The 24,027-nt window shown below is 39.2% G+C and overlaps 4 protein-coding genes and 1 non-coding gene across 10 annotated transcripts in view; 1 reads left to right on the plus strand and 4 right to left on the minus strand.

Annotated features, from left to right (window-relative positions):
• Nucleotides 1-1,833, minus strand: part of LOC109483337 (cytochrome P450 2U1-like) — a 6,846-nt gene extending 5,013 nt beyond the window's left edge. The window contains exon 1 of the mRNA XM_019786327.1: nucleotides 1,237-1,833. Coding sequence (XP_019641886.1) covers nucleotides 1,237-1,756 — 520 coding nt within the window. The 5' untranslated portion in view covers nucleotides 1,757-1,833. The remainder of the gene's footprint in view (nucleotides 1-1,236) is intronic.
• Nucleotides 1,834-5,013: 3,180 nt separating this feature from the next.
• LOC109483448 (TATA element modulatory factor-like) lies at nucleotides 5,014-16,014 on the minus strand. Of its 3 annotated transcripts, XM_019786482.1 has the most exons (20): nucleotides 15,915-16,014; nucleotides 15,369-15,486; nucleotides 15,040-15,095; nucleotides 14,772-14,842; nucleotides 14,468-14,564; nucleotides 13,931-14,016; nucleotides 13,603-13,664; nucleotides 13,434-13,498; nucleotides 12,438-12,594; nucleotides 11,612-11,759; nucleotides 10,773-10,874; nucleotides 10,171-10,363; nucleotides 9,727-9,796; nucleotides 9,418-9,513; nucleotides 8,812-8,832; nucleotides 7,978-8,079; nucleotides 7,327-7,485; nucleotides 6,596-6,721; nucleotides 5,998-6,108; nucleotides 5,014-5,405 (listed from the first exon to the last, which is right to left on the minus strand). In XM_019786482.1, exons 1-20 carry the CDS (start codon nucleotides 16,004-16,006, stop codon nucleotides 5,376-5,378), a joined length of 1,962 nt encoding a protein of 653 aa, XP_019642041.1. In that variant the 5' UTR covers nucleotides 16,007-16,014; the 3' UTR covers nucleotides 5,014-5,375. The 3 variants fall into 3 exon arrangements, with proteins under 3 accessions (XP_019642041.1, XP_019642042.1, XP_019642043.1); XM_019786483.1 differs by lacking the exon at nucleotides 8,812-8,832 and having other exon boundaries at nucleotides 5,015-5,405; XM_019786484.1 differs by lacking the exons at nucleotides 5,014-5,405; nucleotides 5,998-6,108; nucleotides 6,596-6,721 and adding an exon at nucleotides 6,783-6,826.
• Nucleotides 16,015-16,191: 177 nt separating this feature from the next.
• Nucleotides 16,192-20,501, minus strand: LOC109483290 (TATA element modulatory factor-like). The gene is made up of 7 exons (XM_019786283.1): nucleotides 20,118-20,501; nucleotides 19,041-19,155; nucleotides 17,461-18,731; nucleotides 17,020-17,076; nucleotides 16,802-16,867; nucleotides 16,430-16,593; nucleotides 16,192-16,224 (listed from the first exon to the last, which is right to left on the minus strand). Exons 1-7 carry the CDS (start codon nucleotides 20,389-20,391, stop codon nucleotides 16,192-16,194), a joined length of 1,980 nt encoding a protein of 659 aa, XP_019641842.1. The 5' UTR covers nucleotides 20,392-20,501.
• Nucleotides 20,502-20,589: 88 nt separating this feature from the next.
• Nucleotides 20,590-20,691, plus strand: Trnai-uau. Its single transcript has 2 exons — nucleotides 20,590-20,627; nucleotides 20,656-20,691. It is a non-coding gene; the product is annotated as a tRNA-Ile (tRNA).
• Nucleotides 20,692-23,658: 2,967 nt separating this feature from the next.
• LOC109483426 (allene oxide synthase 1, chloroplastic-like) overlaps nucleotides 23,659-24,027 on the minus strand; it is a 5,154-nt gene continuing 4,785 nt past the window's right edge. For all 4 annotated transcript variants that reach the window (XM_019786439.1, XM_019786440.1, XM_019786441.1 and 1 more), the window contains one exon: nucleotides 23,659-23,838. In XM_019786439.1, the coding sequence (XP_019641998.1) occupies nucleotides 23,806-23,838 (33 nt within the window). In that variant the 3' untranslated portion in view covers nucleotides 23,659-23,805. The remainder of the gene's footprint in view (nucleotides 23,839-24,027) is intronic.

Genomic DNA, 24,027 nt, shown 5'->3' on the forward strand with positions numbered 1-24,027 from the left:
GGGGGGGGGGGCGTTTGCGGCTGAACGACTTGCGCTAGATCCATGAAATTTGGTGACTTACTAAAATATACCTGGCAACAACTTCTTAATATCTAGCTAAGCTAATAGATTTTCAACGGGTTTTTGACTTTAAAATTTTCTGGGTTTTATGTTTAATTACACTTTGTTTCTAACATTAATAACATCTTGTATAATCATATGTAATTTCTGTCATTAAATATTTATGCTGATTTCATGACGCCATTGCTCAAAATTCAATATGGCGGACCATTCCGTTATTTCCAATGTAACCACGTTTTTTTAAATAATTTTCATCACAACTCTGTATTTTTTTCACATGAAGCGTTTCTATGAACATCTTTATCTTTAGTCCATTTACACTGTACCTTGAAAAATTTAAATTTGAAAAATTCAAGATTGACGATCCAAGATTGACCCGTTTTCGCAATGCATTCAGGGGATGAAAAACTCGTGACATTCACGAGTTTCCCATCCCAGAAGTCATTGACGCCAGTGTTGTTGCCAGGGACAACATACGTTTTAGTAGACATTGATATTCCAGCATAGATGCTTTTGGAAAAGTTTGGTTTTCTTCTTCTGAGTTTTACAGAAAAACTATTTTTGACGGTTTTAGCCCCCCCCCGCAAAATCACAAAATTAACGTCATTATGAACTCATATGACGTCATAATTACATCAAAATTGTTATAAATCAATTTTATTACTACACCAATCTCTGAAAATTTGTGGCCCAACGATAAGTGGTTGTTGAGTTACAAGGGGCGAGCCTCAAAATCCACCCCCCTCGGTCCCATGCCCAGCATGCCCCCAAAAGAACGGTCTGAATAGCTAAATTAAACCTGGAACGCTTGAAACCTTTTCGTCACTATTTTTTACTACGCATTTAATAGCCCTGTCGCGGAGGAATCGGTGTCTGGTAAGTGTTATTGTGTGAACCTGTTTCACGACTTAAGTGGAGAAGAGTAGAATAGAAGTTTGTGGGGTCGTGTCGACTCGGAACCCAGACGTCCCGGGTTCGAATCCAGACATGCTACCGATCTTGTGCCCTTGGAAAAGGCACTTTACACGACTTTCCTCACTTAACACAAGTGAAAATGAGTATTGTCCTGTTCCGTATTTGCCCTCTGCGTTAGTAGCGGTATAAAATAAGTTGATATAACTTGAGTGTGTCGTCACCTTGTCCAGTCATGAAATGTTGAAATAAAAAAAAGTTTACCTTTTCCAAAACCAGTCATCGCATCACCCAGGTAAAATGATGGCCTGGACGCGAAGAGCTCGGACCTGTCCACGAGCGCGTCCTTGACGGCAGTGTAGCCGTTCAGAACCACCACATCTTCCATCCCCATCCTGAAGGTGAAGACGTCCCCGTACTGCCGCCTCCACGCCGTCAGCTTGCGGGGAGGCGCTCGGCCCAAGGCGAGGAGGTGCCCGAGAACAGGCACGCGTCCTGCCGGGTACGGAGGCAGGTTTTTGCGGGGCTTCAAGAGGAAAAACGCCAGAAAAAAGGCCGCGCAGAAGACGAGAAAAGACTGCAGAGTCAGCCCGGAGATCTGCAAAATGTACAGGACGGACTCAGTTATCCAGTCAAGTGTTACTGCCATGTTTGCTAAATTATGAGGACAACGACTTTGCACGTTCTCAATATATAGCCTTTCACCTGTGGCCATGACCTGAAGAGGATGCCCGCACGGCCGACGCCTAGTATGACTTACAATGACCCAACAGGGGACAAACATGTTTACTTATCTTACGATAAAAGCTGACTGACTCCTGGGTGGTAAATGATGGCGATACCTACTCTCCAAGCAGAGGTTGTGGGGAATGATCATTACCTTTTTATATACGGCCGTTTTTTTTGTCCTGATCCCCACCAACCGTCGGTGGCTAATGGAGCTTCTCTGGCTAATGGATACTGCCTGGCCAATTTGATACTGTCTTTTTGCCACCGAGAGGGATCTGCTTGGAGATTAGGCGATACCCTTCTTGTGGCATTGGGAAGTTACGTGAAGCTGAACATTCTAAACTATGAATCTTGCTCATCTGGTTGTGTCCGGGTGGGTCTGTGTCTTCGCAACTATAAAGCAAGGTAAGAATTCACAAAGGCACAGACATTTCTTAGGTTACTCCAGGTCAAAGAGTGCATGTCGAAGTCCATGTATGCCTGCCTGCGTCCATTATTGACTAAAAATAACTGCTGTCGTAAGGTCTCTCAAGGGCAGGAATTGTTCCTTTTCAAGAAGGCAGAGAAGGTGCATTTGAGACCACAAACTTCAAACAGGGCATAGGAGAGCCACAATGGTCTTGCTTTTGGTCTACGATCACAATTTTCGTAATAGTTATGCAAACTAGGTATCCGTTTACATAATTGATATCCATCGATATTTCTCTCTATCCATGTACAAAAAAATCTCCTTTTGGTATAGTGCGTGAAATATAATGAAATTCAAACTGGTCAAAAATGCTAGGAAAGCCCAATCTCCCAGCAGATGTTGGGTGGGAAAATGGTGTCGTTTTCCTAAATGCCCTGAAACGTTAGCCTCTACCAGGCTTCGGGTGGAAAGAGTAGAAATCGGTGAAATAGAGAGATGGCATGCCAATAGAGCGGCAAACTGTTCTCTCCAGCCGACCAAACTCCCTTGGCATGTTATGTATCTACCCTTTCCATCCGCATCCCGAAGCCTGGTAGAGGCTACTAAAACGTCACAATCATGCCTCAAAACATCTGCTTGGAGACAGCCCTACCGGGTGCTGGCTATTATATAAACATCCTGGCTGTAAACCTTCTGCCCCCCCACCCCCCCCCCCCCCGTTGGAGGGGAGCAGGTGTGATTTACATCACCTGTTACACTTACAGTCAAGGTTATGCACATCAAATACACAGTGAGTATTACAGGTGTAAAGACCAATGTTGGAACACAACTACATGTACATGCAATTCTGTCCAATGTCAGTGCAGCAATTTAGTTGGCATGCTTTTGCAGTAGCATAACACAAATAGTCAATGCTAATCTCCAAGCAGATCTTTTGGTGGGGGTAAGACAGTATCAAATTGGCCAGTCTGTATCCATGGATACGGACTGGCCAATTTGATACTGTCTTACCCCCACCAAAAGATCTGCATGGAGATTAAGTCAATGCCAAAAAGCAGTTACTCAAGCAACTGGATATGATTTTGGAAACGGTCAGACGTTTCAGGTTGCATCCACTACATGTACCTTTCGTCAGTGACACAAAGTCAATGCTTAATTCAAGATGCAGATACACAAACTAAAACGTGATCATGTTATAACATGTTAAACATTCAGTGTGTGACATATCTACATTATACAGTCATTCTTCTGTTTTGTGAACATTAATCTAAAATTGAACAAGTGACCAACAAGCATGATGCAACTCCAAGTAAACATGAGTGTTTAATAATTGTAAACACCACGTACATTGTACAAGTATGGATAACCCTATATTACTTATAACAGCCTTTATAATCCTACATGTAGATTATACAAGTCTGCATTTTACCAGCAATGACACTGACTTTTACATTGCTGTATTTATCAAGGTGCACTGATGTTACCTGTAGTATGGACCAAACACCGTCTATCAACCTGTTTTACGCATACTTTTTCCAAAAGCATAATAAAATACCAAGAATTTACATGTCCACGTTTTATACCTTCAAATATTGCTTCAGAAATTAAACAACTTTTAACTAATGTACACAAGTATCTTAAAAGTAAAATCTTGTCAATACACGATTGAAAGCTACCATTATGATAATAATTTTGTAATGACTATTGCACTGAAACCAAAATCACCACTAGTAGTACATTTTTTCCACATGACTATACTATTTAATGAAATAACGACCTAAGTAAAGTTAACTTACCAAAACGTTGGTATAGCAGCATCGGATAGGAATGAAGTATGATGTAGTCCAGAAGAAAGTTTTTGTGTTCATTTTTATGGCTAGTACAATAGCATTTGTAGCTGGCCTGACTCAAAAGGGCATTTTTGGTCCATGGACCAAAAATATCCTCTTTATCCTCTTATTGTGTGATTTGTACGCATCTGGCTCTTGCATATTACCCATCTGATACAACTGGGTGAATAAAACGCTCCATTCTGGTGGTTTTAAAATTCGCAACCGCCTGGCAATGACAAAAATTCAGCAAGATTTCATGAATGTAAGATAGTTATTCACTGCAGGCTTTCACTCTTTTCCTCCATCTTGCACCAATTATACTGATATCATCTCGCCATCTTTTATACACTTAAACTGCTGCAAGGATAGAGCAGGTAGCATTTACTCTTTCTGACAAGACATTCAACTATGTGCAAAACTCATCCACTCAAACACGTATCAAACTGATTTGGCCAGAAGTAGCATCCTTTCCCGACAAATAGGTAATGCCAAGGGGATGAATTGAATTTTACAATGTACATTTTTGTACAATGTACATTTGAAGACATACTTTTAGAAAAATAGCTCTATGTCACCTGAAAGATTTTAGTTCTAGTTAACACGGATGTTGCAATTTTTAAATACATGTATCATTCTGCATGTGGCTAGAGGGAAACTTCTGTGGTCTTATTTTTACAGTGACCTTAATTGCAAATTCATTACACAGCATTCCTTGTATGTCAACTTATAATACTCAAATTGATGTTTTACCTGATTAAAACACAGTGAAAACATTTCTTTCCCTCCTACCATAAAATAAAACCACAGCAAAAGTTTCACAATGTTCAGTACGTTTCTATCATCACATGTACAGCTAGCTGGTAGCTTTCCTAGTATAGCTCTGACTCACTCCTCTGAATGCTTCCCCACTCAACTGTCACCTGTTATTAGAAGACTGACTGGCAACTGAATATTTGCATACAGTGTAAGCCTGGGCTTTGATTGGCTATGTCCCAGGTAACTGGAACAAAACTGGCATTTGGAAGCTCAATACCTATTAGTATTACACTGCTTTGAAGAATACTTGATACCCAAATGACTATGTGCTAGTACTACATATTTTGTAAAGATCAAATATAGGATCAAAGCATCAAAGGAGCCAACCAGTGCTAGAAGGATGAATACCAGTGAGAGTAATGTAGAACAACCAAGACCAGGATGTAGATTTATTGAACATCCAGCTTTACCATTATAATTCTAACCTAAATCCTAGATTACTAAACCTCATGCTGGAATTCAGCACTTGAGCATAACTTTCTGGTAATCTCAGGCTTGTTCTACAAGACGTTTTGGAAGCCTTGAAGGTCCCTGCAGCACATCTTGGCTAGCTCACTCCCCACACTTCACCACAGAATAGTCCATAAAAGTCTCCTAATGTCTATATTGCATCTTCATCATGTCACCTTGTTGAGGAGATCACTTATCTGTGTACAGAGACAAATTCATTTTTAGTTTACGGGACTTAAAGTGTCATGGCAAGGTGGTCATCAGTTCGAAGTAGTCCTTGAGTTTCAATGCAGTTCAGAAGTAGAAACAATTCAGGACAAAGTTACAGTTTACAGTTACAATCACACAAGTACTGCAGTGGACTACTAGTACATGTAGCAACTACAGCTTTTTAAATTTTGTAACATGCAGTTCATTATCTTTTTCCTTGTCAGCCACAAAATGATGGAATGAAAAATGCAGGATGTAAACAATTTTTGACTCTTTCAAAAAGCCTTCCATTGACACAATACACACATTTCGTCATTAGTACATTGAAATTTCTGTTTACTGATCTTCAATTGTACTACACAATGTATCTAACAAGTCCAAGTATACACAAAATGTATTACAAAGTATATACTCAGGTACTGAAGAATTTATTTGATAACTGAAACCTACCAACTAAAACTCATTCTTTGAAATATTTACTGCATGACTGCTGTCAAATACTTCATAATTTTATTAAACATTCAAGAAAAATATCAAACAGGTTCAAATGTACAGGTTCAAATGTAAGAATGTGCTTACCTGTTGTTTGTACATTGCCTTGATGTCTTCCAGGTCCATTTTCAGTTCATCTGCCTCTTCTGCCTTCTCTCCATACATCTGCAGCATGGCGTTGTACCTCTGTTCCAGGTTCTACAGTGGAAAAGTAAATTTTGTACATCATACTTACTACTACATACACGTCTCTTCAAGGTAGCAACAGTTCCTGACTAGTACAAGACAGCACTTCAAATCCTGGATGCATATGCACTTTTTTGTGCACCTGAAATAATTGGAGATGGGCACCTCATTTGTGACTAGATGTTTGTAAGGGATTACCCATTACGCATAAAAATACAGCATAGACAGGGGGTGCTGCAGCATAGACGGGGGCGCCACAGACTTTCTGCAACCTATGATCCACTGTTCACGGAGTCACGTGTGTTATCTGCGTGATGTCATGGAAGCAGTGGATTGCTCATTCCTTGACAAAGACTGGAGTTGTACAATCAAAAATTTGGGTGAGTCCGATTTGTTGTGTTGGAAATTGCAGCTTAAACTTGCTTCATAATACAGCATATTCTTGACATCCAACCTAACAAGGCTAGCATACATGTAGTTGAAAGACACGTTGACCCACCTTGTTCTTGTCTGTGAGTGAGGGGACCTGCTCCACCTGTGTGAGAAGGTCCTGGTTCTGTGAGGACAGGGACACCAGCTCCTCCGCCATGGCAGCGCGCTGACGTTCTAACCTCACTATCTCCTCCTACAACACATTATAACATCATGTTATAACATTATAACAGCACATTATAACAACATTGTAATCAGCCATGGCAGCACGCTAACGTTCTAACCTCACTATCTCCTCCTACAACACATATACATGTTCAACATAATAATAATAATAATAATAAGAAGAAGAAATGGTTTATTGGTCAAACATTACGCGTGCAATGGCAGCCTTTATAGCGCTGAATTGTTGCAGGGTTTACAATCACATGATATATATAACATATTTGCTTCACACACACTTTTGTGGAACTGTTGCCAGGGTCTGTGTGGCTACCATTTGGCACCACCAAGTGATCTCAATATGACTTTCCCCCAACAAAGTTATCATCAAATCAGAGATTTCAGACTTTGGGAAAGTACCTGGCTTTTAATAAACAGTTACTGATACACAAACCCACAGCTTGTTTTAACAACATAACCTGCGCTATGTGCAGTACACTTAGCATTAGCATGTCCAAGCACATTTGATTGTCAACACAAAAGAATCAGAGTTTTTACTCGACTGTACAAAACCAATGTTTTTCAGTAGAAGATAACCCTTTTCATATGATGCTGTTTAGTGTCCGAGGTCCTCACCTGTAGTTGAGCGATTTCTCCTTCTCTCATCTTCAGTGTGGACTGAAGCCCCTCAAACAGTGTTGAAGTAGAGGCAGACCGCATGCTGTCCAGCAGACTCCCTGATGTGCTGTTAGTCATGGGTGACAGAGGGCTGTAGCCTGTATCACTGGTGTCCCCCTAGCAGGGCAACAACAAAGTGCAGTGAGTTTACAAAATAATAAAAGGTAAAAGGAAAAGATCGTATAGCCTTTTTGAGGGTGTTGTGTCTAAAGTACAAATATATAAATTATACCATGTTGGTCAGAATACATGTATGACCTTTATGTTATTTGATACTCAATATTTACAAAATGTAGTCTAGTGCTATTTTAACTCCAATTTTACAGTTTGAGTTAACCAAAGTTAATCATTACATATTACATGTAGTTATTACATTTTTCCTTGGATCATACATTTTGTATGTCTTGTATGAAAATCATCAAATTACCTTCTTTATATTTACATTGTACTGCATTTTTCAATTTATGCTTGTCTAATTATTTTTCAGGATAGGGAACTACCACTGCCAATCTGATGGCCATTGATACAAAATAAATGCACAAAAAGACAGGGGGCTTTCTTTTGTTTCTGGAAAACGATCTAGAACATACCTGAATAAAAAGAACATACCTGGATGGGCTGGAAGAAGGATGAATTCTGTGAAGTATCGCTGACAGAGCTGGAGCGTGAATGTGAGCGGGAACCGTGTTCTATCTTTGACCACTGTCTGTCCTGTAACACAACAATAGGGCTGGCTCATGTTACTGTGTCTTTCAATCAGCACAGAATGTAAACTGACTTGTAGACATGTGATGTATGCATGTATGTATGTATGTATGTATGTAGGTATGTATGTATGAACAATGTACATGTATTATATTGTCTAGTTAGAGACTCTGATATCATGGTCAAATTGGCAATATTACTTACAAGACAGTTTTGATTTCAATCTTTGATTCATGTCACTTTAGATGAATGGGTTGACTTTATTTAGTTAGGATTTGTAAATTTGAGATCATCCTAACACATTAACAACAGCATCTTGATCAGAGTTACTGTTGACAAAGACTTTGATCAGGATCTTGTAGAGTTGTGTAGCTTGTTAATTCTACTTCATTATGCTTTGAGAAGACAGTTGTTTGTGAAATGAATATTGTAATTATTGTATCTTCAAACATGTAGTCATAACTTTTGTGCAGGAAGTACAATGCATACAACTTTACCATAGATAAAAAGGGGAATTTTACAAAATCCCAGAATCACTATTAGAATGCTTGAGATTGTGCTTGTTAAAATTGTGCAGGACTGGTTGAATGTAAGTGCCAGTGATAAAATTTGATTATAGATTAAAAACGTGTGCAATTGCATTTTAATATTACAAAGTATGTGGTGACCATTTGTTCCTTGATCCCAACCAAAGATACCCTTACATTCCAAAAAAATAACATTGTAGAGCAACTATACCCTTTCTTTCTGCAATAACTCCTGTAAAAAGAAGCCAGAGTAGAACATTTAAACTGATAACTAAAGAACGCACTGTAGGTAATGAACACTATCCATACAAAACAGGCATTTCCTTGGTACTGCACACTATCAACATAGAAGAAAAGGCCTGTCCTTGGTACTGAACACATAAGAACACATTTGCCCTTAGTGCTGAACACCATTCACGCATATAAACAGGCCTGTCCTTGGTGCTGAACGCTATCCAAACAGAGGCCTGTCCTTGGTACTGAACACTATTTACACATTAGAACAGGTCTGTCCTTGGTGCTGAACACTACCCATACATAAGACCAGGCCTGTCTTTGTTACTGAGCACTATCCATACAGAGGTCTGTCCGTGGTGCTGAACACTATCCACACATCAGAACATAATATTATGTTTTGGCCTTCTGAATCTAGACATACATCGCCAAACACCAATTATTTTTCAATCTGGGTGAAACTTTGCAGGTTTGTAAAAATCAAAAGTATGAATTGAAATATCCCTGAACTTTTTTCCACATCATTTATTACTTTATTATCTTTTTTTTTACTCTATTTATGAAAAAAAGGAATGACACCTACCCTGTCCCTCTGTGCCTGCTCCTGAGCCAAAACTGTCTTCTTCTTCTCTGTATCGACTCTCAAACGCTCCATCTCAAGTTGGTTCTCCAGAAGAAGCTGGAATCAAAATTTCAAGAAGCTCAGTCAACACAATCATGTTGATTAGAGATAGGAAAAGACAACTCTACGCACAGGCCAAAAGCCTGTTTTTTCCCGGTTGCATTATATTTTTTTCTCAAGAAAATAATCGGAGAATCAACATATTACATTTGTGTGGCCTCAAATACTGAAAAACTGAAATTACAACGAACAGTTTGGATAAATTCCCACCTTCTCTTTGGTCCAATCTTCTTTCTGTTTCTCTGATGTTTTCTGAAGTGCCTCGAGTTGAGCTTGTTCTCTGAGAAAAGATTGGGGATGTCAAAGTATCAAGTAATGAACTCAAAGCTACACAGTCTAGTGCACAAAATGCTGTATTTGATAATCCAAACATTTTAAAAAGTTCTATTTTATACTTCATTCACACTTCATTTACATCAGATATTTAAAGCATAATTGCTCATAAAGGTCCTCTGCTCATTACATCATACATATGCATAAAATCAAGTTTCTAAGAATATCTAATGTTTCAAAGATTTTAAGTTTGAATTTTATAGCTATTAGGACATGTGAACAAATTCTTAACAGTACAAGTAACACTGCACAAACATGTTGAAACATCTTTTAGCAGCAAGATGCCCCTTTGAACTCTGAACTTTAACCTTGACCCCCTACCTGTGCCTGGCGTCCTCCATGTTGTTGACCTTTGCCCTCTCCATCTTGATCTCTGCGAGCAGACGAGACTTCTCCTGCCTGAGCAGGGCGCACTTGGACTCCAGCGACGTCAGCCGAGCTCTGGTCTCCATCATGGTTTCCGTCGCCATACGCTCTTTCTCTGACGCCTCTGCCAACTGACTCTGGGACTCCGCTGGAAATGGCAGAGAGATGTTAAACAAAGGTAGGGTCGTGTGGCGTAATGGCAGAGTACTTGACTCGGCACTAAGAGATCCCGGGTTCGAGTCCTGACATGCCACTGAACTGGTGCCCTTGGGAAAGGCACTTTTCACGAATTTCACTTAATTCAAGTGAAAATGAGTATTGCCTGTCCTGTATTTGTTACTATATGTGAGACACAACACCAGCAACAGCTGCCTTTGTCAAAATGTGTATTGTATTGTTACAATTTCAATAAATCAACTCAAATCAAACACATACATAGGGTCATACTGTATAGTCTGTTTTGAGGCTGGCCAGTGTGTACTTGCTGCAGGCTACCTCAGACTGTAGTTTAACAGTATTCAGGCATGTCAAAATGTAAGTCAGTACATATTTCTTACCAAGTCTCTCTGTAAGGTTCTTCTCCACTTTTTCCCAAGTAGATGTCTGTGCAGAGAAGTTAGACTGTAGGTTTTCTATCTGTCTCAGTAAGGGTCTGGTAGCTGTAGGGACCAGAAAAAAAAGAACAATTATGTTAGTTTTTAAACTTGAACATTACATGACAATTGTACACATATTCAGAGATCATCACAGCGCCATGAAGTAGCATATCCAGTGGTTAGCAACCCTGCCTCTGGACCAAGAGGTTGGGCATGTGAATCCCAGCTGTTGTCACTTTCCCAACTTGTGTTAACGACTGGAATTTCAGGGAAACAACTATTTGTGTTAAACTTAGCAAACTTAAAAACACTTTAATTTCCAAATCCAGTAATTGTGTGAAAACTGTGCCCACCAACATTGTATTTCATGTTAAGCAGTCAATTTCTTCCTGAGCACCTAAATTTTTAGTTTAGGCATACCATTGCACCTTTTCTCAAAACAAATTTCCAGCTCTGGTAACACAACAGAAACCAGACCATACATGTATATGAACACAAATTTAAGTACACTGCAAAATTCTAAAACTCCAGTAATTGTCATGAAAGTTCATCTGTCTTGGTAGAAATCATGATAGTAAAATGTTGAACTTTATTCCAACACGAGGATTACATCAAAGATCAAATTTTCAACGACTACTGTCGTTTTCATCAGGATAATCAATGACCAACCACTTTGAAACATAATCTCGTGAGAGTTACAGTTACAGACACATTACCTTATTCACACATGACTTTACAGATATGTGACATCAGCAATTGATCAAAAATTGATCCAGTAATATTGTTAAAAGTGTGCCCACCAGCGGTGACAGACTGGCTGAGCTCCTGGTTACGAGCATCAGCCTGCTGCAGTCTCTGCTGCATGTCGCTGATCTCCTGCCGCAAAAGGTCCTCCTGTCTGCTCTGCTGCGTCTCTGCTCGCTGCAGACTCAGGCGCAGGTCTTCTACCTGGAAAACAGAAAAAATCATGACACCTTTAGCTAAAGGTTCTGGGTTCGAATCCATAGCAGGCCCCAAAGTTGCTCTCCTTTGGGAAAGGCACCTAAAACCCTCTTTCTGAACTGTTGTGTTGGATGGTTCCACCTTTTATGTTCTCTTTTTTTGTTAGATAAAAAACAACTTTTTTTTACTCGGGTAAAAATGAGTAACATTACTAGTTTATATTTGATCAGGAACGTCCACTCGGATGGGATTTAAAGCTGGAGGCCCCATGTTTGAAGATAGCCACACATTGAGCAATTTAAAGATCCAACTAGACTTATTGAAATTTTACTGCGTGTTTGCTACATAGATCAAACCTTACAGTCCAGTCTTACGCAGCTTGTACTTGCAATTGTGCAAAACTGATGCAAAACATTGATTAACAAATTAGGGTAAGCGGGTTCTTGTGCAATGCAATTCAATGTATGTAAGGGTTAAAGCTGAATAAGTGGTTGATACAAGTACATGTACTGTAGTTGTGAAAAGTACAACAACAACAGCAGAAATAATGTCAACTAACGATACAACCGAACCAGCAATATAAACTTGTGAGGTCACTACAAAAACATTTGTCAATTTCAAACATTTGTCAATGAAGATGTACATGTACAGTAATACTATGTGGAACAGGAATGAAGATCTGACCTGCTGCAGCAGTTTCTCGTGCCCTCGGCTGGCCCTCTCCTGCTCCTGTTCCAGCGCCAGTCGCAGCTCCTCCTTAGCCTGCAGCTGTGCGCTCAAGGTCATGTCCTGCATCTGGCTGTTCCTGGCAGCACTGGCCTTGTGCAGCTCACCGATCTCCCTGTGGGGAACCAGCAACAGGTACAGTAAATTCCTGATTAACCCTTGTCTTGTAGAGCCCAACAATTGTTGTTTTGCGCATACAGTACTATCTATATAGGGGGTAGCACTCTGTATAAGTACGATTACACTGCAGCGCAGCACAACAAATGCGGATGTAACTAGCCGCAGGGCAAAAAAAGTGGGGGGTCTAAGCCCTAATCAAGACATGAATTAATTGAAAAACATTGTTTAAAAAGAAATACGTATATATAGCAGCCATTGACGTTTCTTGCACAAATTTCTGGCAAGAAAGTTTACACCATTTTAAGTCTTGTGGGAGCTTGTAAATGTACAAAATGTACAAGGTACATGAATATGCCATATGGGTTGTGTCCGTTTATACTTTAATTGAGAATCATTCTGGTATACAAACTCACTGTGTATTTTGTTGTTAGGTTTAGGCCACACGAATTTAATTTCTTGGTTAACGGATTTTTCTACATTTTTCTGGAGCAGGCGGGCGAAAAAAAAATAAAAATAAAAACAGGCCTAGACATCCTATTATGGCCCAAAACGGTACCATAGGAGCCATGAAATCAACACACCAGGGTGGTTCAAAATTTAAACAATGAATTTTGAACTTTTAATGATACTATTGCATTGAAAGATGGAATGACTGTAACAAGTAGTAAGAAAAGGACTGTTTTCAACTGTTCAGGGCAAAATATGAGCATTTTGCAGTTGATTCTGAATTTTTATTTTTATTTGCAAATCAGAAAAAAATGAAGCGGCGAATCCGTTAACCAAGAAATTAAATTGGTGTGGCCTTAGAGCAATTTTGTAAATTTTCAAACCTACTTGTAAGAACTGTCCAGTGCAGACTGCATACTGCGTACTCTGTCCTGGGCCTCTTCAAGCTCACTCTGAAAATAGTTAACATGGGAGTCAAATCTTTGCTTCTATCGTAAAAGTACAACAACACAATGTATATATATATACCTTGTCATGAGCAATAAAAGATACATACCTTGGCTATTGTCAATTCTTTTGTTTGCTTCTCCAGGGCTGAGTTCAACTTTTTGATGGCATCTACAGATAGAAGTCAGAACATTATATCATACATGTATCGTCTTTTAAGGAATGTTCTTCTATGACCTCATTTATATATATCAAGCACGCAATTTCTGGCTGTAAGTCGAGCTATCACAGAAACACAAATTTCAAACTCAGGGTTGGTCAGAGGCAGGGTTGTTAACCACTGGACTACTGAAGACTTAGTATTAAGAATTATCCAAACTTAAGGGATTTTTCACAAAATTTCAAAATACACACGGAAAAACACAAATATGTCAAACCTTTTTGTTGCTTATCAATGTCTTCCTTGGCATCAAGGACATGCGTGAGGTGATCTACATTTTCCTGCAACTTGTCCAGTCTTTCTCTGTAATATCAACAAGAAATCAGAGATTTTAGACTCCTGGGAAGTTTTTTTGGCTTTTGTGTACTTGGAGTTCACCCCATTTCATAAATGTATGTCTGACTTTTTAACCTGTACATGTAATCCTGTCTGTCAATCTTCCCCCTGCCCCTTGGATGCTGTCAACCTACTATCAAGTTCACCCCATTTCCTATGTCCGGCCTTTTGACCACCTGTCATTCTGTCTCAATCTTCCACACACATATCACATTATTTTGTACTGTCGAGTTCACCCCATTTCCTAACATGTCTGAGCTTTTTATCTATAGGCATTTTGCCTGTCAATCTCCCCCCCCACCACATGCTGTCAACCTACATAATGTACTACGTGTACATACACACATACATACATACATACATATACAAACCCTCAAGTTAGTCAACCAAAACGTAGACCTACTGTATAACATCTTACTTCTGAGACTTTATGACCCCGTCGCTCTCCTTCTCCTTGGCCCGGAGTTTCTTGATGATGTTGGAACTCTGCAGCTGCTGCTTGGACAACTTCTGGCCTGGAGAAAATGGATAATTTATTGAATTTTCAACCAAACAAAATTCATAGTTTTCATAGTGACTACCACTCTGGTACACTGTAGTTTAAATGGTAAGGCTCCCTTTCCACTAGAGGGCTATTGCAATAAAAATTGGGATTGTGCTAAACCTACGTTTCTGTTTGAGTAGGAATATAACACACAAAATGTTTAAAGTAATCAGCATACCTTCTTCCATCAGTGCCTCTATCTGTTCATCCTTTTCTTGTAGTAACTGTGCCATCTGCTTGTCATTCACCCTGTATAACATATAGTATGTCAATACGAGTTTCTGGGACATTTGACCTAACTTCCTATCACAAGGAACATTCAAACAGATACACTGAAAACAACATCTCAGTCTGTATACAGTGGTAAAAATGTATCAGCAATAGAGCATTTAATGTAAACAATGTGAAATTTTAGTGGAATATACAACATATAATAATGTAGTTACCTTCGACAAAGTTCTTCTTCTTTGGATTTTAACTGTCTACTCAGGGTCTCCTTTTCCTGTAAACAAAATACATGCAAAATTATCAACATCTCCTTCCTGAACTGCAAACAAAGTACATACAGTTTACAAATGTAGGTTACCTGCATGTACCTTTAGTTATTAAAACAAGGTTGACCAATAATAATTTTATTGTATCCAACTGCTAATTTTAAACTTCAATTTTAGTCAACTTTGTCTGAGAATTCACATATTACAAATCTTGAAGCAATTGAGATCCATTTACAACTTTAAATCCTAGTTGTAAAGTGATGTACATATATTATACCCACTTTCATGACTCCCTGGAGTTTCTTTTCTGTAGTTGCAATCCTCTCTGTGAACTCTTCTGTCAAACTGTTGATGTCTGTCATTTCTGCCTCGTGAGCCTGCTCAGCCTGATGTAGTTGTCTGAAACATCAGAGTAGGCAGGGTGATAATCAAAGTACACTCACATAGTGTTTTTCAGTATGCTAAATTAAGGTTAGCATGTCGGAAATTTTTCACAGTTTTCATTGACTTTTTGGTCAACGCTTCAAAATTTTGTCTGTTGCAGACGGCATCTCTTCTAGCACAGCATTTGAAAACTATACAGGGAATGTCATCCTTAAATACGGGAACAAGACATTCTGCCAAAATGTTGTGCATAATACATTACGGGCCACCCATCATGTAACTGAAGCTATCAAGGACAAGCAAAAACACAACTTAGCTACCCAAAAGTCAAATCTAAGACTATCAGAGTCAGTGTATTTAATGGAAATATGTCTTGTACTCATTTTTTAAAAAGTCTGTTTATGATACCACAAGGATGCAGAATAAGTGTCGACAACACTTACGCCCTGAGTATGTTCCCTGTCTCCTCCAGGTCCATATTTTGTTTACTGAGCTCCAGAAGTCGTGCTTCTCTCGCCTGTAGTACTTCAGCCATGTCGGCCAGCTTCTGCTCAACAAGGTATGGAGAAATGGTATTCATTTGCAATGGCTAGCAACATTCACCTATATGCATAGCTTACCTACTCTGCACTTTTGTCAAAAGTCACTAGAGGGCACACCAAGACTGTGGAAGCTTGCACCACAAATGAAAAGCTGCTATAACTATAAGTGACTGTCCTTTCATTTCAAGATGGTCGTCATTTCAAGATGGTCCTAACCAATAATAAACAAATTTAATGTGATAACCATGCCAATTTGACTGCCTTTATCTGTTCTGTTGTTTTTAAATGAAAACAAACAACATCAATTTGATTGAAAATCTGGTTGAAATATTTTGCTAACTCGATACAACTTAGCCTGGTTACCTATAAGGTTTGGTAACCAGGCTACCTACAACTCTGATAAAATCCCAACATACCTTAAGTAACTTCTGTGGGTCCAGGGCATTATTCTGTGATGGAATGTCCTCTTCAGTTAGCTGTTCCTGCTGACCACTGCTGTCCTGGACATAGTCTGGACTTGTGTCATTGTCCAGTGGTCCGGTTGCGGACTCTACATCCAGAATGGACTCAGTTGTTGTATCTTTTGAGAATGGGGAAAATAAGGTTACTTATGGTCTGTTAGTGATACATTTGTTGTACTTGATATTTTAGACCATGGCTTTCAAATGTTCATAATGTAGATGGGAATCACTAATTTACAAATGTGTTTTTCATTCCTACCATCCTGATGATAAGATGGAAAAAAATGGGGTATAATTTAATCTTAAACCTTGTTTTGTTTGGCTTACCTGTATCATCTAGGGTCTTCACATGTTGGGTGTCTCTTGACTCTGATGGTTCTTCAGGTTGGTCATCTGTGGGTTTCCAACATAAGAATAACGGGTATGGTATTTCACAGGGGAACAAAACAAATTCAAACAGACAAAGCAGCTTTACTAAAGACTTTATACTCAAACAACCAGCAAAAAGTAGTTTGACATCTGAAAAAAACAACAGTTGTACTGACCTATTTTGTCAGTTGAGTCTGTCTCCTCGTGATTGTGTTCCTTTGGACTGTTGGGTACTTCAGGGGCAAAATTAGCATGATTTAGTGTCATACATAAGTTCTTTATCCACAACCGGTCTTGTTTAACAAGAGACTACATGTACGTTTCAATGAACAGTGACATTATGTGAACTATGATGGGCACAATAGACTAGTACATTTGTACTACCCATTTGCACTTTAGCTTCCGCAGGTTTGCACAAAATGTTAACCTTGTTTTGGCAAACAACAATGGAACAGGATGTCAAAAGAAAAAACTAAAAATGGATGGAAATTACATACAGGATTGTACAGGTATTTTTTGTAATACAATGTAATGCTGTCTTCTCTTTCCCCTACACTGTGGGAAGGAGATATAAAAAAATTATGACAAATTCATTGGCAAATCTTTTTCAATCCTACCTTGATCTTCCTCCTCTTCTTCACAAATCTCTGAAGGATCAGGAATATCTTGAGAAACATTTTCCTCCTTCTCACAATCCCATTCCATGTCCACTGCCTCAGGGTTAGCGTCATGTTCTCTGTACATTTCCTGACCAGTGGCAGTAGTGTCTTCCTCTTGGCTAATAGATTTTGGCATTTCCTTCTCTACACTACTTGAAGAGACTTCAGTTAAAGTTGTTTCTTCAACATCAGATGATTCTTCTTTCCTCACAGGAGGTGGTTCTTCTTCTCTTGAGTGTTGTGGCTCGTCTTGTCTTAGGCTTAGATCATCTTCTTCTGTATTGTTTCTTGTAACTTCGTCCAAATTCGTGGTTAAGCTGATTTCTTCATTTTCCTCTGACACTGCTGTCTGTTGGATAGATGTTTCAAGTGCTGTTCTATCTACAGTCTGTACTGAATCACAGATATTTGTCATGTTCTCGTCTCCAACTTGTTCTTGACTGGTTGCCTGTGTCTGTGTTTTGTTCTCGTCTTCCGAAGCTGACATACTCGAATCATCTGGTGTCGTTTTCAATATCGTTTCTGCTTGAGCATTGTCACTGATATTCAAATTGTCTGCTATAACTGAACTGGCAGTAGTGCTTGTATCAAAATTGGCATTTTGTCCGTTCTTGCTGTCTTCTTTTTCTCCACTCTCTAAACTAGAACTACTAGACACACCTACGGAGTCCACAGTGAGACCTTTGACTTCTGGTTCACTTTCCAAATGATTTATCTGAATTTCATCTAGCTTGAAACCTCCGAGAGGATCCACCATTTTATTAAAGGCATTTCCCGTGCCGCTCGAATCCATTTCCTTTTCCTGACTGCTTTCCGATGCAGACTGACTTTCAGAACTCGCAGACAAGTCCGAGTGGGAACTAGTAGACATGACGTCCAAGCTTTCTCTAGTTCCTGACGTATTTCTCTCCTCTGTAAGGCTAATGGAAACCACTGCGTCATTTTTTACATTTTCTTTTGCCTGTGGTGTTGAGGATGTTGGGGACGTAGCAACCTGGAGTTTGAACTGTCCTGGTTGCTTTTTTCTTTGCTTCTGTTTGTCACTGGGAGACAGTGCGTTAAGTCCTCCTGGTCGGGGGGACAGTTTGGTCTCAGATGGAGAGGTGGTAGGTAACTGTTTGGGTACTGGTGTGGTGTTGGCAGGCTGTTTCAAGTCTACTCTGGGAGATTTGCCAGGCTTTGAAGTTCCGCCAAGAAAGTCTGCGAAGAATTCATCTGTCTCTACATTCCTGAAGTAAATACAAAACATAAACAAATATAAAAATGAAGTACATGTATTCTAATATAACTTACAGTGTGGTAGTCAGAATGAGATTCTGTATCTGGGTAAAATCTTGAACCTTTTGAATAACTGTAAACATTGTTTAAAGCTACTAGTATTTAGTAAGGATGCTCCTGTACTTGGTGGCAGTGAGTTCTACACAGTAAAAGTTCTAGGGAAAAACAAGTTTTTGAACTCCTCAATCCTTGGTTGATAACAATTGAAGGCATGACTTCTACATTTTGTACTTTGAGATTAGCTATAGTAAGCACAGTACCTTGGAGGAGATGTTTTCCTCTGAGCAGATGATGGTGTAGGGGAAGACGAGGATTTCTGTTTGGATGTTGGTGAGATCCAGGATGTCCAGCTGCCACCGGAGGCGGACTTCTTAACTGCGGAAAATTGTCCTGTGGTTATTAGTGTTGTTGACTTTGATTTGAACTAGCATGGTTACCAAATCTATCTATTTTAGCTGCAAAGTCTCTTTTTATTTGCTAAAAGGAGAGAAGAGACTCAACAGCAAAAACAACAGTTTGGTAACCAGGCTAACTTTGGACACCTAAGCTGACAGATTGCAAAGTTGTGACCTTGGGAATTTCTATGTACTGGCATTCACTCAATTCAAGTATGAGTAACGCTTCTATACATACATGTACTAGTTAGCAGTAACCCTACTACTAGTACTTAGGACCTTTGATTAGCTAGTAAACCTAGAAGTCCCATGTTTGAGAAGAGCCACACCTCAAGCACATTTAAGAACCTGCTGCACTTGTTACTACTTACTTATCCTTCCTGGTGTGAGTGCATCAAACCTTACATTCTGGGCTTATGATAATTATGCAGCATGTAAATACTACATACATTTCTGGTGCTTTACCGGTAGATCAAACAAAAACAAAATCTAACAGTACACCATTAGAAATCATGCATGTATCCTTGGATGTTGTCTGCATCCATTCTTTCAGCTAAGACCAAGAACATGACACCGTAATTTTACAAGTTTAAGATACAGATATTCCCACTAGCACAAGATTTTTGAGAACATAGATTATGGGAGCTATAATTTATACCTGTATGCAATTCTTCTTTGGCCTTTACCAAACTCTACGACTTTCTCATATGTGCATGTGCATTTGTACATGTAGATTTTGTACATGGCGAAATCCTTGTTTTTTCAGAATTTCTCAAATTGGGGAGGGGGGCAAATTACTTTTTTTTTCAATAGTTTGCTAAGATTTCCATTTATCGAAAAAAAACTTGTGACTGAGGAAGGCCGTACATCATAGAACATAAATGTATGCAAATTATACGCAAACGTCTTAAAATAGTAGACTGAAATAATTAAGATCGGCACCTGTTGTCTGTGACAAGCTGGCAGCAGCTCCGGTACCAGTCTCCCCGCCTTCGTCTTGGATGTCCAAAACCCGGTCTATCGACTTCTGTGCCGAATTCAGGGCCGTCTTGGCAAGACTGGTAAAAGATGATGGCTCGAACCAACTCATTTTGTTGAATATTATTGTCTCGAGTCCCGTTTTAGAAGAAAATTGGCGAAAAACGTCTGTTTTGTTGACGAATGCGGAAGCAGACACGTATGGCCGTCGCCATTTTGTTTTTGCCTCTGACGTCATATACGGTAGAATGTCGTCAAATTTCACCAAAAAAATGGCGGCCTGTGTAGTCTTGGCTTTCTTTATAAGTATGTATGATTATAAATGACTATTATGAACAATTTATTCGCTAAATCTATCACAATTTCTATCCACTAACGCTAGCTGATTTGGCCTTAGTGTTTGGATACCTATAGAACGGCCCTTCCTCTCCAGCTAGCTCCTGTGGCGCAATCGGTTAGCGCGTCGTACTTATACAGCAGTATAGGCGCTCCTACTTGAGCAATGCGAAGGGCGTGGGTTCGATCCCCACCAGGAGCAAGGTTTTCTTTTGGAGTTTCAAAAACTTCTCATAACCACTCGACAGCATCCAAAAATTGATTTCAACACATCATTTACGCGTAATTAGCTTCAACTACTTGCCTTGCGATAGTCAATTCGCTGTATTAGTCGTGCCAAAAAAACTACGTACACGCCGAATGTTTGAGCATAACGTTGGAGCTTAACGTTGAACTAAGGACCTAACGGCCCATGCTCTTTAGTCTTAACACTAGAGAAGCCATGGTGATGAAGTAGACTTGATTACATTTACAGTTATATCATTTTCATCTAACGTTACATGATCAATTGTAACGTTAACTTGTTAAAGTACATGAACAATTGTACATGTACATGCACAAATTTGTATAGCAAAGGTTAATTCTCTCGGTTTTCGTATCTTTGATATGTTGCCCAGTACGGGGCACAGAGTTTGAACAGGAAGTTTGCAGCGAAATCAAGAAAGGTACAACGAATTTTCATAATTTTTTTAATGTAGGTAGCGTACCCAGATATGTACGCAATACATTGTAAGTAATGTAAATGAAGACTTAATTTGCACAATTAATGAGGAAATTAAGAAAAATTGATGAGGAAATTAAAAAAATTCCATTGTTGTACACAATTAAACTTTGATACTCGTAATGTATGTCATCTATAACAAGTGGAGCATTAAAAGATACAAATTATACCATTTGCATAATTAATGCAAAAGTACTATGATTGGTCATTGGTAAATGGTGGTCAATTCGTACTTGCTACATGCGAAAGTTAGTTCATGACATCAATATGCATATATCATGTTAATATGGACCATTTGTATACTAGTAATTGATGGTATACGTAGGATATCGATGTTTGAAAACCTTGCCAAAGGATCGCCTTTTAACATATGAAATACTGTATACTAGTACTAGTATGTCATTTGAGTTGAAAAAACCATATTATATTAAATTAGATTAGATTGTAGTAAAATAGATTGCAGTACTTCATCTCCAATCATTTCCATGATCAATGAGACGAATTCAAAAACAACAAAGACCCAAAGACTCTAAATATTTTCATGTAGGTATGACACCTTCGAATTCTTTTAAAGCCAAAAAAAATTTCCTTGACCCTCCCCCCAGACGACCGGCCCTACCAGCCGCTAAATATCGTACTGTCCCTTACAGTTTCTTTATATGTACATCGTGCGAACTTTACCAAGTTATATCAGTAACCACATCAGGCCCAGGGTCGAAAGTCACTAGATCTGCATGTCCAGATGCGTGGGAAAAAGAAGACCTGGGTGTGTTACATCACGAACAAAAGTGGATCGTGTGATTGGTCATCAAAATAGGTGACACAAACGTGTTTAGTGTTTGAAAATTGAAAACACCCACAAGGGTGGTGAAAAACAGCGACATCTACCTGTTTATGTCAAAACACCACCCAATTTTGCATTACACGTACTTCACAACTTCATTGCCTCCGCCAGAAGGTAAAGTTTAAGGTCGCGTTGGTCTGTGTGCAAATATGTGTGACGTCGTTCCTTCCGTTTGTAAATGGGAACTGGCTGAACTCAAAATACCTGAGTGGATTGTCTCTACCAGGCTTCGGAAGCGGCTATACATAATAGAAACTGGCAAATAACACTCCAGGGGTCTTAATCCGCACTTTAAGCTACATGTACATTTAGCTTGCCACACCCTGGTGTACTCCTTAGCGTACCAACTCACCTGACATGTTTCTTAACTTTCCACAGGTGCCTCCAAAGCCTGGTAGAGGCTTGATTGCCTTGATACTTTGTTATTGAGGTAGGTGTTGGCAGACCTAAATACTGTTATGTAACTGTAATGTGGAGTAAGTTGCATAGTGAATGGTACATCGCTGCAAGCACTTAATGGTAAATGAAGGAGATGTCACTTTGTGATGCAGTGTCTTCAGGTGGAGATGGAAATTTTCCAGATATATACTGCTGAATACGAAATGATGTGGCGGTTAGCCCAGGTCTGAGTTCCTATTTTACTCTATAGCTGAAATGACAGTCAAGAAAATCTCTGTAAACTGGAGCAGAAGTTGTATTTTATTGTTTGATGTTCATGGAGTGTTGTTGGTCATATGGGTGGCAACAATTACATACAATCCTTGTGTTTTAGTCGACAGCACGTATAATGGTTGATGTGAATGTTGTAAATATAAAGTAGCTGACAGGATGGTGTAACAGCTATTGTATACTACACTTTCATTCCTATGAAACAATCGTGCTATTTAAAGTTTATTTTCCTTCTCAAATTATACTTAAGACAATCTTATTCGTATACATGTTGTTGCTCCGTTATTATCTATTTTCTATATTTAAGCAGAAGCATTAGGCAATATATTTGGTAGTATCATGGCGATCAGCACTGAGCTCGAAATTCGGATGAGACATTTTTTTTCTGTCGGTTACCGTCAGACATTGTCAGGTAAAACAAAACTACAGTGGCAAAGACTAGAGACACCATGTTCAGGACACGACAGAGCTATCCCGCGGCAAATACGTTACTTAGCCTTGGGATTACAAGTGAGGAAGCAACCCTGCCTCGGGAGGATGGTTCAGGATGGATGTTCACATTTCTGATCTAAAAACAGGTTCGATGACATAACCTAACACCAATCGGTCCAACGATACTAATAAGACCGAGTTTGAGTGGTGTTTAGCTGCAGTGCCTCAAGGATAACAAGACAATACTGATCGCCAAGTGCCTACTTTAGCTAAACACATTATATACTACTAAAATGGAGTTATACTAGATCTGCGATAAGTCTTTCAAGTCGAAAGAACACATGTTATATATATCACCACTTTCTACTTCTACTCCCCACTCATTAAGTTCTATGCCTCAGCTTCAAAGCGATCTAGAGTAGTCACTTAAACTATGACTAATGCTTGAACAAAATCAGCCAAAGGCTTTTAGTTTGATATATTCACCATATCTTCTTCTTCTCTTTAATGCCCAACATCACGTTAGTGATGACACTGGCATGTCGTAGTGCTCTGCTGCCTTCGTCTGACATGTTCTGGCGAACTTGTTTATTTTCCAAACCGTAATCCCATCTCATTAGTCCATAGTCCGTAGCCTGGGTCGGGAATCCTTAAGGGCACTGTAAAACCGCACTGTTCAGTGACTGTTGGAGGCACCATATAATAGTTATTACACAATACATGTAGATTTAATTGAAACTTGTTACTAGTACTTACCTTGCACCCCGTGAGTTCCTTAACTCATATTAAGGAATTGACCATGACCAAGGTGTTTTAACTATCCGTCTTGTTTGTCAAAACTTAATAAAGATGATTTTAACTCTCTCTCTCTC

This window comes from Branchiostoma belcheri, unplaced genomic scaffold (assembly GCF_001625305.1).
Source record: "Branchiostoma belcheri isolate BF01 breed outbred unplaced genomic scaffold, Haploidv18h27 scaffold64, whole genome shotgun sequence".
Lineage (NCBI taxonomy): Eukaryota > Metazoa > Chordata > Leptocardii > Amphioxiformes > Branchiostomatidae > Branchiostoma > Branchiostoma belcheri.